The sequence below is a fragment of the Salvelinus namaycush genome, chromosome 11 (assembly GCF_016432855.1).
Source record: "Salvelinus namaycush isolate Seneca chromosome 11, SaNama_1.0, whole genome shotgun sequence".
In the NCBI taxonomy this organism is placed as follows: domain Eukaryota; kingdom Metazoa; phylum Chordata; class Actinopteri; order Salmoniformes; family Salmonidae; genus Salvelinus; species Salvelinus namaycush.
This window is the reverse complement of record NC_052317.1, coordinates 19,235,882-19,249,918: the sequence shown is the minus strand read 5'-3', so window position 1 is coordinate 19,249,918 and position 14,037 is coordinate 19,235,882. Positions and strand designations below refer to the sequence as shown.

At 43.1% G+C, this 14,037-nt stretch overlaps 1 protein-coding gene across 1 annotated transcript in view; it reads right to left on the bottom strand.

Annotated features, from left to right (window-relative positions):
- Positions 1-388: 388 nt before the first annotated feature.
- Positions 389-14,037, bottom strand: part of LOC120055262 (cadherin-12-like) — a 29,212-nt gene continuing 15,563 nt past the window's right edge. The window contains exons 6-11 of the mRNA XM_039003147.1: positions 12,914-13,167; positions 10,523-10,659; positions 5,855-5,976; positions 5,600-5,714; positions 1,799-2,050; positions 389-915 (exon numbers count right to left, since the gene is read on the bottom strand). Coding sequence (XP_038859075.1) covers positions 389-915; positions 1,799-2,050; positions 5,600-5,714; positions 5,855-5,976; positions 10,523-10,659; positions 12,914-13,167 — 1,407 coding nt within the window. The remainder of the gene's footprint in view (positions 916-1,798; positions 2,051-5,599; positions 5,715-5,854; positions 5,977-10,522; positions 10,660-12,913; positions 13,168-14,037) is intronic.

Below are 14,037 nucleotides of genomic sequence, written 5' to 3'. Positions count from 1 at the left end.
TATTTCTTCGTCACCTTCAAGGTGCGACTTTTAGGTTCATATTCTATTTGCTTACTTCGACAAGTGACACACATGCTAATGCACGTGAGAAGAATAAAAAACTGTTAAACTGTTAAACTCTTTTCAATAGATTATTACATTCTTACAATAAAGACATTTAGTAGATTCTGTAGTTAGATAAAAACAGAACAGTTCCCAAGGCACTTTGATAGCTTGTCAAGTTTATTTTAACCAAAAAACAAACAACAACAACCACCACAAAACTATGATAAAAACTTAAGTGAACGGCTTGTATTTTATTCCCATTGTCTATAAAAGTACTATAAAAGTAAAACAACTTTTGCAAATCAAATAGTATTTTCTGTCATTCCTGTCTTTACAAGTGCTCTCAGCTCTCCTCCACTTCCGCAGTGGGAGGATCTGCTTTGTCTTTGTCTAATATCCCCGCCAGAGTTTTGAAGGACGGCCCCCACTCGCTGAGGTATCTGAAGTCCTCACGGCCGTCCACCGTCCACGACTCGATGGAGCTCAGCGACTCTGCCACTGACCCATCCCCTTCGTAGGCGTATGTAGCCAGCGAGTCATACGGGGGAGCAGAGAAACCCAGGTGGTTTTCCTGGAGACGCTGGTGAATATAGTCCCTGATGATGTTAGTGCTGCCCTCTGTAGTAGGGGTTGACCCATTGATCTCAGTTTGAGTGGTGACATCTGACCATGACCCTGTGCCCCGGCGGAGCATGTTCTCCTTGATAGCCTTGGTGTTCCTCAGCGTGCCCATGTCGAAGGCGTGGGTGTCTTCCTCGCCACCCCCCTCGACGTCATAGTGGATCACGTTGTCCCTGATGTCCTCCTTGGACGACATCAATGTCTCCCTCTTCTTCTGCCGTCTCAGGCCTACGTAGAGCACCACGATCACTACAATACAAAAGAAACAAGCGCACCACAATCAATACAATACAAAAGAAACAAGCGCACCACGATCAATACAATACAAAATAAACAAGCGCACCACACCCACCGTTTTATCGTCTCCATACATAGATGTACTGCAGTGAAAATATACAGTGACGTGAATTTCAAGAGCTTTTCAGGGTACTGTAGGAGGCAATGGGAAGAGAGACAGTGGGATGTCATGTGTGAGGAGCCATTAGTTAATTTCCTCTTTTCTTCAGCCATTCTTTTTTTCAGCAGGAGAACTTAAAGGAATCACAGCCTGAGGCCAGCCGTGATCCATTTCTGACATGCCATCTGTCACTATTGTACTGAGGCAGCAGTCAGACAGGATGAAAGGCTGTTTCACAATGCTTTCATCTCTCCTTCTCCCTCCCTCTCTCTTCCTCCCTTCCAGTGGCAGACAGCAGAGAGTACAACACAGCAGCCTACTCCACACTACTATAGTGCTCACTGTGTTATGTTATTCAATAGTAAGAGATTATACTTTAGTAGGAGAAAGTAGGGAGTAATTGCTGGACCAAGATAAGTGAGCTAAATCGACCTACAAGTATGATTATGGGATTGTTTCAAGGGCCATTTTTCAAATTGTAACGGTAAATTTAATGACATTACTGTACGTTAGGACTTCAGCTCCCCCTGGTGTGTGATTGTACACATTAACATTATGATAATGTACATTTACAGTGTATAGCAGGAAATTAACACTTGGAGGAAGCCGTTATTACCATTATTGCCATTTATCATCGTCAAGGTGGGTGTCAAATGGAAATAATATTCTGTATACTGTACGTTCAGAGATACTGTGTTTCTACACTACAATCTCTGACTGACAGACATGACTTACCCAGGAGTATGACCATGCACAGTAAAATGGCCATAACTGCCCCGGTGCTGAGACCCACTGGTAGGAAGACTGCTTCTGCCGTGCAGGACAGGAGGGAACCGTCGGTCTCACAGGCACACACGCGGACAGTAAGGGTGCCAGTGCTGCTCTGGGCTGGGTAGCCACTGTCCTCTACCACCACAGGCACCACGTAGTACTCCTGGACCCGCCTTTGGAACCCCACACGCTTGGTCACTATCCCCGCCGTGTTGTCTGGAAACCAAATGACACAACCATTAACCCTACATGTTTTAAATCAATAAATCAATCAATCAATCAATCAATTAAGTCTGGAACCCTATACGTCTGGTCACTATCCCCGCAGTGTTGTCTAAAAACCAAATGAGGGATCTTCAAAGAGTGTTCACCCGTGATGCAACAGAGAGTACTTACATGTATTTACTTACATAGTCACATTTACATTTAAGTCATTGAGCAGATGCTCTTATCCAAAGCAATTTACACTTAGTGCATTCATCTTAAGATAGCTTTTTTATTTTTTATTTATCCCTTATTTAACTAGGCAAGTCATTTAAGAACAAATTCTTCTTTACAATGACGGCCTACCAAACCCTAACCCGGACAATGCTGGGCCAATTGTGCGCCGCCCTATGGCACTCCCAATCACGGCCGGTTGTGATACAGCCTGGAAACAAACCAGGGTCTGTAGTGACGTCTCCAACACTGAGTTGCAGTGCCTTAGACTGCTGCGCCACTTGGGGGCCCCCCGAGCTAGGTGAGACAACCACATATCACAGTTGTAGTAAGTACATTTTTCAGAAAAGTCGGGGGCTAGTAGTAAAAGACAAGTGCAAATGTTTTGTTTTCAGAAGATGGGCAGGGACTCTGCTGTCGTAGCATCAGAGGGAAGCTAGTACCACCATTGGGGTGCCAGGACAGAGTAGAGCTTTGATTGGGATGAGCAGGAGCTGACCTCCTGTAGGATTGGGACGGCCAAGAGACCTGAGGTGTCAGAACAAAGAGCTCGGGTTGGGGTGTAGGGTTTGAGCATAGCCTAAATGTAGGGAGGGGCATTCCCCTTGCTGCTCCCTAGGCAAGAATCATGATCTTCTAGTGGATGCGAGCTTTGACCGGAAGCCAATGGAGTGTAGGGAGGAGTGGGGTGACATGGGAGAACATGGGAAGATTGAACATCAGATGGGCTGCGGCGTTCTAGATAAGTTGCAGGGGTTTGATTGCACAAGCGGGGAGCCCAGCCATCAGAGTGTTGCAGTAGTACAGACAGGATATGATGAGTGCCCGGATTAGGACCTGCGCCACTTCCTGTGTGAGGAAAGGTCGTACTCTACGGATGTTGTTGTAGAGCGTGAACCTGCAGTTCATCTTCTTTGTTTAGGGAGAAATATAGGGCACATACTAAAGATCGACATCGCTGCCGGTCTTGTACAGTTGAAGTCGGAAGTTTACATACACTTAGGTTGGAGTCATTAAAACTAGTTTTTAACAACTCCACAAATTTCTTGTTATCAAACTATAGTTTTTGCAAGTCGGTTAGGACATCTACTTTGTGCATGACACAAGTAATTTTTCAACAATTGTTTACAGACAGATTATTTCACGTATAATTCACTGTATCACAATTCCAGTGGGTCAGCAGTTTACATACACCAAGTTGACTGTGCCTTTAAACAGCTTGGAAAATTCCAGAAAATGATGTCATGGATTTAGAAGCTTCCGACAGGCTAATTGACATAATTTGAGTTAATTGAAGGTGTACCTGTGGATGTATTTCAAGGCCTACCTTCAAACTCAGTGCCTCTTTGCTTGACATCATGGGAAAATCAAAAGAAATCAGCCAAGACCTCAGCAAAAAATTGTAGACCTCCACAAGTCTGGTTCATCCTTGGGAGCAATTTCCAAACACCTGAAGGTACCACGTTCATCTGTACAAACAATAGTACGCAAGTATAAACACCATGGGACCACGCAGACGTCATACCGCTCAGGACGGAGACGTGTTCTATCTCCTAGAGATGAACGTAGTTTGGTGCGAAAAGTGCAAATCAATTACAGAACAACAGCAAAGGACCTTGTGAAGATGCTGGAGGAAACAGGTACCAAAGTATCTATAGCCACAATAAAACAAGTCCTATATCGACATAACCTGAAAGGCCGCTCAGCAAGGAAGAAGCCACTGCTCCAAAACCGCCATAAAAAAGGCAGACTACGGTTTGCCACTGCATATGGGGACAAAGATCGTACTTTTTTGGAGAAATGTCCTCTGGTCTGATGAAACAAAAATATAACTGTTTGGCCATAATGACCATCGTTATGTTTGGAGAAAAAGGGGCAGGCTTCCAAGCCGAAGTACACCATCCCAACCGTGAAGCACGGGGGTGGCAGCATCATGTTGCGGGGGTGCTTTGCTGCAGGAGGGACTGGTGCACTTCACAAAATAGATGGCATCATGAGGGAGAAAAATTATGTGGATATATTGAAGCAACATCTCAAGACATCAGTCAGGAAGTTAAAGCTTGGTCACAAATGTGTCTTCCAAATGAACAATGACCCCAAGCATACTTCCAACGTTGTGACAAAATGGCTTAAGGACAACAAAGTCAAGGTATTAGAGTGGCCATCACAAAGCCCTGACCTCAATCCTATAAAAAATTTGTGGGCAGAACTGAAAAAGCGTGTGCGAGCAAGGAGGCCTACAAACCCGACTCAGTTACACCAGGTCTGTCAGGAGGAATGGGCCAAAATTCACCCAACTTATTGTGGGAAGCTTGTCGAAGGCTACTCGAGATGTTTGACCCAAGTTAAACAATTTAAAGGCAATGCTACCAAATACTATTTGAGTGTATGTAAACTTCTGACCCACTGGGAATGTGATGAAAGAAATAAAAGCTGAAATAAATCATTCTCTCTACTATTATTCTGACATTTCACATTCTTAAAATAAAGTGGGGATCCTAACTGACCTAAGACAGGGAATTGTTACTTGGGTTAAATGTCAGGAATTGTGAAAAACTGAGTTTAAATGTATTTGGCTAAGGTGTATGTAAACTTCCGACTACAACTGTATCTGGAATGTCAGTTTTACAGTGCCTTATTTGAAAAAGGTGATGGTGAGTACTTAGCATTTACAAAAAAAATAAAACACAGGCCTGGTGTTTTTACAGAGATGACGTGTCGATGTGCCTTGCCTCGTCTCCAGTACCAGGATAGTGGTGGTGAACTGACTCTGTCACACAGCATTCCCTCTGCCTGGCTGGACGAATATCTAATTTGACAAGGTAGGAGCCATTATAGCACACCTTGTGCCTGTTTGCTGCGATGGCCATGAGCGCTGCTGTCTCTCTGAATCAGCTCTGATATTTATGTGTCACTGTGTTAGAAAAATACTAACGGAGGATGGTGAGGTGGGAAGGCTGTAGGGGTTAGCAAAAAGTAAAATATTTCACCCTGGCATCCCCTGGGTTGGGTACAAAAAACCCTGAACATCTATTAATTCAATACCAATTGTTAGTGGATATTGTAGGGAGCTAGTATCAAGAAAGCAGATTTGAAGCGAGTCACTGGCATGGCATCGTAATAGATAGTCTGTATATAATATACAGAGACTTTCAATAGAGTTTAAAAAAAATCCTTACTGAACGTGCCACAACTGTTTAATTCTCCCTCTCTTCAACTCTCTCTTTCCCTCTTTCTCTCCGTTCTCTCACTCCATCTCTTTCTCTATCCCCTCCTTCACATTCTCTTCATCTCTTCCTCTCTTTTATCCCTTCCTTCATGGCTTACTTCCAAAGTCTCGCACAGAGAAATTCCTGTTTCTGATTTCCCTGGGGGACCTGAAGAAGAACTTCTGTCCAGCAGCGGGAAGATCCTTGTCCGTAGCATTGATGGTCTGAATTACCTGGTAAAGCACAAAGAGCTTTTAACTACAGTATATGCCCAGAAACAAGTGGAGAGACAATTATCACAATTATTATATTTATCTTCCATTCTCTTACACACACACACACACAAAATTTATCACAAAGGAGCTGTACTTGCCTGGCCTACTTTTGCATTTTCACAGACAAACGTGTCAAAGAGAATGGTGAGCTCCGGAGGGAACTCGTTGACATCCAGCACATTGACTGTGACTGTGACCTTGTTGGATAGGATAGGGTTGTCTGTAGAATCAAAGAAAACAGTAATCATACAACACATAATGCATCCTGCACATAGTGGACCTCAGTCAGCATCACAAATGAGTGAGCGTTGCAAAAGCCCTTTCTCTCATGTCTGAACTGCTTTGTAAAACAAACAGTGTTATGTTTACAGTACCTTGATGAAAGATTTAACAGTGACACTATCTGTTTACGCTTGAAACTGCAGGCCTCATACAAGTAATATGAAATTGACAATGAAATAACATGACAATACTTGAAAATAGAGTCATTGACAAATAATAACATGTTTTCATAGAAAAACAAATGGCTGCACAGTCAAATTATAAGAAATGAATAATATGTGTTGATTGTATTGTGTGATTTTCTAATAATGCTAATGAATTTGTAAAAATCCATTGAAAAGATTCCGATTTAATAAACTGCTCTTTCAGAGGAAAAATAGCATTTAGTTCATTGAATCTGTTGAGCTGCTTTACTGTAAGTATCAGTCAATTTCACTAGATGGTGCCACAAGTATGGAACCCTGTGTGTGTCTGTAGACTACGGTATGGCCTGCTTTGTGCAAACTCTGTCCAAATTACTTGCACCAGGACCCTTATTCACAAAGCGTCTCAGAGAAGTACTGATTGATCTAGGATCAGGGCCCCCGTCTTGTTCATTATGATTTTAAAGGCAAAACTGATTCTAGATCAGCACTTCTACTCTGATATTCTTTTTGAATACAGCCCCAGGCGGATTGACACTGAGAATAGAAAATTAGGAACACCTGCTCTTTCCATGACATGACCAGATGAAGACTGACCAGGGGAATCCAGATGAAAGCTATGATCCCTTATTGATGTCACCTGTTAAATCCACTTCAATCAGTGTAGATGAAGGGGAGGAGACAGGTTAAAGAAGGATTTTTAAGACTTTCAGACAATTGAGACATGGATTGTGTATGTGTGCGGGTGAGGGTGAATGGGCAACAAAAGATGTAAGTGCCTTTGAACGGGGTATGGTAGTAGGTGCCAGGCGCACCAGTTTGAGTGTGTCAAGAACTGCAATGCTGCTGGGTTTTTCCCGTGTGTATCAAGAATGGTTAACCATAGAAACCATAAAGGCGTAGAAACTGTAAATGACTTGGTAACAGGAAATCTCTTGGACATCAGAGCAACCTTGAGGGAATCTTATGTGAGTTAGAAAATGATGTTAATTTGATAGGGATGTAACGCTCGTCGGAAGAAGTGGACCAAGGTGCAGCGTGGTACGTGTTCATGATTCTTTATTTAATCAAAACACCAAACAAAACAACAAAAGAATAACGAACGTCATGTTCTGTAGGCTTCACAGAGCTAACAAATAACAACATCCCACAAAACTAAGGTGGCAAAACAGGCTGCCTAAGTATGATTCACAATCAGAGACAACGATAGACAGCTGTCCCTGATTGAGAACCATACACGGCCAAAACATAGAAATAATGAACATAGAGTTTCCTACCCGAGTCACAACCTGACCAACCAAACATAGAGAATAAAAAGATCTCTACGGTCAGGGCGTGACAGTACCCCCCCAAAGGTGCGGACTCCGGCTGCAAACCTGACACTAAAGGGGAGGGTCCGGGTGGGCATCTATCCTGGTGGCGGCTACGGTGCGGGACGCAGACCCCGCTCCACCTCTGGCTCCCCCCACTTTGGTGGCGCCTCTGGTGCGGGGACCCTCGTCACCGAACCCGGACTGGGGACCCTCGCTGCAGGCCCCGGACTGGGGACCCTCGTAGCAGGACCCGGACTGGGGACCCTCGCAGCAGGCCCCGGACTGGGGACCCTCGCTGCAGGCCCCGGACTGGGGACCCTTGCTGCAGGCCCCGGACTGAAGACCGTCGCTGGAGGCTCCGGACTGAAGACCGTCGCTGGAGGCTCCGGACTGGTGACCGTCGCTGGAGGCTCCGGACTGGTGACCGTCGCTGGAGGCTCCGGACTGGGGACCGTCGCTGGAGGCTCCGGACTGGTGACCGTCGCTGAAGGCTCCGGACTGACCCGTGAAGCAGGCACAGGATGAACCCGGGCTGTGGGGGAGCACTGGAGATCTGGTGCTTCTCCTTGGCACCACTCTTCCAGGCTGAATGCCCACTTTAGCCCGGCACCTCCAGAGCGCAGGCACAGGTCGAACCGGGCTGTGGGGGAGCACTGGAGATCTGGTGCTTAACACTTGCACCGCTCCTCTTGGCTGAATGCCCACTTTAGCCCGGCACATGCAGAGTGCAGGCACAGGATGCACTGAACTGTCACAGCGCACCGGAGACACAGTGCGCAGGGCCGGCGCAGGATACCCTAGGCCAAAACGGCGCACCGGAGACCAAGAGAGCTGAGCTGGCACAATCTGCCCTGGCTGGATCCCCACTCAAGCGTGGCACTTGCGGAGAGCTGGCTCCGAGCGCACCGGGCTGTGCACGAGCACTGGAGACACCGTGCGCTTTACCACATAACACGGTGTCTGACCAGTACCACGCTCCTTGCCGTGAGTTAGCTCCGCCATCCTCCCCGTGTGCCACCCCCCCAGAATATTTTGGGAGTGGCTTCTCGGGCTTCCGTCGATGACTTGCCTCCTCATATCGCCACCGCTCCTCCTTCGCTGCCTTTATCTCCTCCTTTGGACGGCGATATCCTCCAGCCTGCCTCCAGGGTCCCTTACCGTCCAGGATCTCCTCCCATGTCCATGAGTCCCTTTGTCCACGCTGCTTGGTCCTTTGGTAGTGGGATGTTCTGTAACGCTCGTCGGAAGAAGTGGACCAAGGTGCAGTGTGGTACGTGTTCATGATTCTTTATTTAATTAGAACACCAAACAAAACAACAAAAGAATAACGAATGTCACGTTCTGTAGGCTTCACAGAGCTAACAAAAAACAACATCCCGCAAAACTAAGGTGGCAAAACAGGCTGCCTAAGTATGATTCCCAATCAGAGACAATGATAGACAGCTGTCCCTGATTGAGAACCATACCCGGCCAAAACATAGAAATAAAGAACATAGAGTTTCACACCCGAGTCACACCCTGACCAAACAAACATAGTGAATAAAAAGATCTCTACGGTTAGGGCGTGACAAAGGAAAAATATACAAAACCTTGCAGAGCATATCCAACTGACAATCTCTTAGAAAAAAACTAACTATTTGAACCAAAACTTAAAAATAACTGGTTTTGGCATAAGATGTAGGGGAAAGTTGGAGCATAACTAACAAAATTAAGTTTAACTAAAATGTACGCTTGATCTAGTATAAGCTAATATAGAATTTACAAGAGACAAAATTCATAAATTCCACAACACAACGGCAAGGTCATGTCTTAAGTGTAAATCTAATAATCATTCAATAATCCATGCTTTCTGGGAATGCTATAAAGTCCGGAAGTTGTGGACAGAGCTAGAAAGTTGGCTGTCAGAAGTATTACAATGTAAACGTACTTTCAATCTGTCTGTCTGCATATTTCAAGACATGGTATATGGGGGTGTATTGAGATACACGATGGTTTGGACGATTCTCTTCTCATCACTCATCTTTAAAAAAATGCAGAATAAAAACTTGGAAATCAATCAATCCGCCATCATTAACACAATGGAAAAATCTAATCATTTATTATTTAAATATAGAAAGTGTGTGGGTTACTAAGAGAATCAAAATGGTGCAGTTTCAGGTGTTAGCAGTTGATGTTACTCTTCTAAACCACAGACCCCAATGCAAATCAGGTGGAGGAAAATAGGTTTATTCAAAGAGGACGAATCATAGATGTTATGCTGAGAGGTAGATGTTCATTCTCCCCTGTCCTCAGTGATTCTCTTCAGTGATTCTCTTCAGTGATTCTCTCCACAGAACTAAGAAACAGGATGTACTTTATAACCCAGCCCTAGCCTGTGGTTGACCAATTAGAATTCCTTGTAATAAAACTGGGCCAAATAACAAGTATCTTATTTCAGGTCCAATGTATAAACAATTTGGACCAATGATAACTTGCCATGTAGATATGAGTCCCAGACTGAAATTCCTCCCATGTCTCTGATCCATTAATCATTAATCTCCTATTACAGAAAAACCCTATTTCCATTGATCGTTAGTACTCCATTGACTTTTAGTCATCTATTGACCTCTCGTCCTCTGCGTTGTGTATTTATCTTCAACATATTCTTACACAGGCCATGGGCGCTAGAGATGGGGATGTGTGCTAGTTGGTCTGGGCAGGTGTGATGTAGTTGATGTTTGTAAATATTGTTTGTGTGTGTATGTTTTGTATTGTTTATAAAAGATTAAACACATCTTACAAAAAAAGAATGGTCCACCACCCAAAGACCATCCAGCCAACATGACAAAACTGTTGAAAGCATTGGAGTCAACATGGACCAGCGTCCTTGTGGAACACTTTCAACATCTTGTAGAGTCCATGCCTCGATGAATTGAGGCTGTTCTGAGGGCTAAAGGGGGTGCAATTCAATATCCTAATGTTTTGTACACTCAGTGTATGTTAAGACATATTATATACTGTACATATTTACCCTTCGTCCTATACTTACTAACTTTAGTGGCCACAACAGAGATATTGTGCTGCCTATTACTCTCTCTGTCCAACATCTCGTTGGTGGAGATGGTCCCTTCCACAGTATCAATGTCAAAGCAGCCGTCCACAGGCCTCTTCCACTCAATAGAGTATCTACAAAACATTCACAAAAAACATGAATACATTTAAAAAAAACTACTGAACAGGATTTATTCAACCTCACACAGCATCTTTCAATCAATACTTACATCTGAACTATTCTTTCCACACCTTCATTCTTTATTTGCATGTACAAATCTTGAAGAATTTTGAAAAGAACAATGGGCAAATGTTGCACAATCCAGGTGTGGTAAGTCTTAGAGACTTACCAGAAAGACTCACAGCTTTAATTGTTGCTAAAGGTGCTTTTACAAGTATTGTTTTCACATTGTCATTTTCACGTTGTAATCATACCCCTTGAATTATTCCACATTTTGTTGTGTTACAGCCTGAATTCAAAATGGAATCCATTTTCAATTCAGGCTGTAACACAACAAAATGTGGAATAAGTCAAGCGGTATAGTCAAGGGGTATGAATACTTTCTGAAGGCATAATGACAACGTGAAAATGACAATGTGAAAACAATACTTGGAGAGTGGTACTCAGTAATGTGTGGCACTGGATTTGCCCCAAACATAACGCTTTGTATTCAGGAAAAAAAGGTAATTGCTTTGCCACTTTTTGGCGGTATTACTTTAGTGACTTGTTGCAAACAGGAAGCATGTTTTGGAATATTTAAAAAAATTCTGTACAGGCTTCCTTCTTTTCACTCTGTCAATTAGGTTAGTATTGTGGAGTAACTACAATGTTGTGGAGTAACTACTCAGTATTGTGGAGTAACTACTCAGTTTTCTCCTATCACAGCCATTAAACTCTTTAACTGTTTTAAAGTCACCATTGGCCTCATGGTTAAATCAATGAACTGTTTCCTTCCTCTCAACTGAGTTAGGAAGGACGCCTGTATCTTTGTAGTGACTGGGTACATTGATACACCATCCGAAGTATAATTAATAACTTCACCATGAACAAATAGATATTCAAGGTGCCCTATCTTGCGAGGCATTGGAAAACCTCCCTGGTCATTGTGGTTAAATATGTGTTTGAAATTCACTGCTTGACTGAGGGACCTTGAAGATAATTGTATGTGTGGGGTACAGAGATGAGGTAGTCATTCAAAAAACATCCAGTCCATGCAAATTATTATGTGACTTGTTAAGAACATTTTTACTCCTAAGTGTATTTAGTCTTGCCACAACAAAGGGGTTAAATACTTATTGACTGAAGACATTTCAGCTTTTCATTTTTATTTATTTGTAAACATTTTGAAAAGAACTTTGACATTGTGGGGTATTGTATGTAGGGCAGTGACCAACAAAATCTAAATTTAAACTATTTTAAATTCAGGCAGTAACACAACAGAATGTGGAAAAAGTCAAGGGGTGTGACTACTTTCTGAAGGCACTGTAATAGAACATCTGAATGTAATAGGTCTATAGAGATAGATAGGCCTAAATAATGTATTGGTCCCGAAGGAGAAATGTCATAACGATTAATCAAATAAAGATCAAGGCAATGACCGCAAACATTACACAGAAGAATACTCACTCTCTTTTCATGTAGAAACTAGGGATGCGTCCCAAACAGCACCTTATTCCCTATATAGTGCACTTCTTATGACCAGACCCTGATCAAAAGAAGTGCACTATATAGTGAACATAATTCCATGTGGTTGTGTTCTGATCAGCATTCTAGTATGTTTAAGTGTTTCATGTCCCATGAAAACAATGACAAATGTAATGCTTTCAAATATTAAGCAGACATCACAAAGAAGGCCTTTTGAGCAAGGTGAATTACTGCCTCCTTCATTTCTAGCAAGACATTAAATATTCATCGATAACAAAAAACACACTGCTGGGCCACAACGTATTTTTATGTTCTTGCGCAAGAGATGTCCTGCGTCTCACGCTCTGTCTCTCCACACCAACAGAGTGGAAGTCAACTGTACTTGAAAAACATTTGGAAGAAGAAGAAAAACAACAAGCCAAATGTATATTAGTTGTCAGTGTTCATAACTCTGAGGAGCAAAGTGTGTCTCTGTTGGTTAAATCAAACATCCAACACTCCAGTCACCTGACCAAAATGCTCCCATCTCGCTAAATAGATACAGTAAAGTTGATCTATGTTGACAGCTTTTTCTTTTTGCCATTTAAGGTGTCGGATACAGGTGCCCAATTGGAAAATACCTCAATCCATCATGGTCCCATTGCTCAACACCAGCCTTGATGAATCTCAATTTGATTAACCATACAGTAGGTAAATATGACTTACCATACATGTATATATATAAATGTATTCAAGAGTCCTTACCTAACTGCGCTGGTACTTGCATCTAGGTCCTGCGCTGTAACAGATCCAATGATGGTGCTAACAGGAGTGTCCTCATACACATCTATCGTGTAAGAGGTCTTAGTGAACACAGGGGGTTCATCCACATCCAGCACGTTGACCTTGACGGTGGCAGTGTCTTTGAAGGGGCCCCGGTGCAGGAACCGGGGATCCAGATGAGCATTGGAGGCCTCCACTTTAAAGGTGTACGATCTTTTGGTTTCATAGTCGAGATGCTGAAAGATAATGAATGAAAGGTGAAATGCATGTATTATTCATAGTAATCAAATCAACATAGAATCATTATTTATAAAATCATTCACACTGTCAAAATCAGAATGCATTTCATGTAAATGTTCTGTGATATGAATATACTGTGTGCAATGGTCAAATATAGTGCTTTGTTCAGTTTGTTAACACCTCTGTTCGGTTTCGTATGCTCAACAGACACGGAAGTTAAGCACTTTGATATGGAAATATGCACGTTAACTGCACCAACCAAGATTGATTTATGTTAAATGAATAAAAAATAGTTGGTTTCAATGTTATTTTATCAACAGACTCATGTTCTTCAGTGTCTCAGTTTTTAAGCAATTTGAGACTTGAAAAGCCAATGTTTGGGGTTTTAACACATTTTCAGGAAGACATTTTGAGAACAGCTTTCTAACCCTATATTATAGTCTCACATTAACTCAGCTGGGTCCCTAGTTAGCGTTGACAGCAGAGCAGTTTTCACTGTCAACACACACACAGCAGTCCCTGTCTGAGACACACAAATGCAAAAGCCTGGTTGTCTGTGGAATGGGCAGCCACCCTGCTGACTGCATAACAACCAGACAGACAAAAGGACTGGGCAGGAGATGCAGGAGGACAGATACCACAGCATGTGTGCCATCCCATCCAAAAAGCACCGCTCAGCGTTACCTGCAGGGAACACAATTCTTGCAACATTGCAAATTAGCAGGGACAATATTCCTTATCTGGAAAGTGAACCCATCCGTTGTTGGTTTGGGCCTATATCCTCCTACTCTACCTCCCACCTCCCACCCACAACCTAGTGACAATTCCTTCTTATTATCGGCACAGAGGTGTCAATTACAATATTT